The sequence below is a fragment of the Myotis lucifugus genome, unplaced genomic scaffold (assembly GCF_000147115.1).
Source record: "Myotis lucifugus unplaced genomic scaffold, Myoluc2.0 scaffold_871, whole genome shotgun sequence".
In the NCBI taxonomy this organism is placed as follows: Eukaryota; Metazoa; Chordata; class Mammalia; order Chiroptera; family Vespertilionidae; genus Myotis; species Myotis lucifugus.
In genome coordinates, this window is record NW_005871919.1 from 92,357 (window position 1) to 93,300 (window position 944).

At 74.8% G+C, this 944-nt stretch overlaps 1 protein-coding gene across 1 annotated transcript in view; it reads right to left on the reverse strand.

The window, feature by feature from the left end:
• Positions 1-689, reverse strand: part of TBCD (tubulin folding cofactor D) — a 92,793-nt gene extending 92,104 nt beyond the window's left edge. Inside the window, exon 1 of the mRNA XM_006106632.3 lies at positions 344-689. Coding sequence (XP_006106694.2) covers positions 344-539 — 196 coding nt within the window. The 5' untranslated portion in view covers positions 540-689. The remainder of the gene's footprint in view (positions 1-343) is intronic.
• Between the last annotated feature and the right edge of the window lie 255 nt (positions 690-944).

Sequence of the window (944 nt, forward strand, 5' to 3'; positions counted from 1 at the left end):
AGGGCGTTTTTGGGTTTGGAGAGGTTAGAGGGCGACCGGTCTTCACCTTAGATCTCGCGCTCGCGTTCCCTGCAGGATGCTGCCCCGATTGAGCCCTCAGGTGTTTCGAGGCAGGAGGGGATCTCGGCCCCGGAGACCACCCCGGTTCTTCAGCCCAGGAGGGATCCCGAGGCCCAGGGGCACCGCCCCGCGCCGCACGAGCCCACCGGGGGGGCGTGTATGGGAGCCGGTGCCGCCAGCAGCCCAGGCGTCACGGTTCCCGCCACAGAGCGCGCACCGACAGCAGCGCCAGGGCCTCCTCCCCCCGCGCACCCGCGTGGGCCGGCGCTCGGGCCGCACGCACCTCGGACCCGCTGCAGGGCGCTCTCCCGCGCCGCGCAGTCCCCGAGCACCTCGGGCAGGCGGCCCAGCAGCGCGCGCGTCTCCGCGCTGTCGCCGAAAGCCTCGAAGGTGCCGCCGCGGGCCGGGGCCCCATCCTCCGGCGAGTCCTCCGGAGAGTCCTCCGCGGCGCCCGCGGCCGGCTCCTGATCCAGGCCCATCCTCGGCGCTGAGGCGGAGCCGCCCCTGTAAGTCCGCGGGATGCAGGGCGGACGACGCTGAGGCGACCAGGCTGAGACCCGCGAGGGAGCGGCGGAGCGAGCGGCGGGCGCAGACCCCGCCCTGTGACCTCCGACCTCACGCGCTGGTCCCGCTACGGTGCGCGCCGGCCGTCAGAGCGAGGGGGGGGGGCGGGGCCGGGAGAACCGCGCCCAGGCGGCCTGCAGCCGGGCGCGTGCGCAGTGGAGTCCGAGCGGGTCTGGGTCTGGGCCAGTGGAGGGGGCGGAGTCTATGGAGGCGGTGCCTGAGGCAGTGGCGGGGGCGGAGTCTATGAGGGGGTCTGGGCCAGTGGAGGGGGCGGATTCAATGGAGGCGGGGCCTGAGGCAGTGGGGGGGGCGGAGTCTAT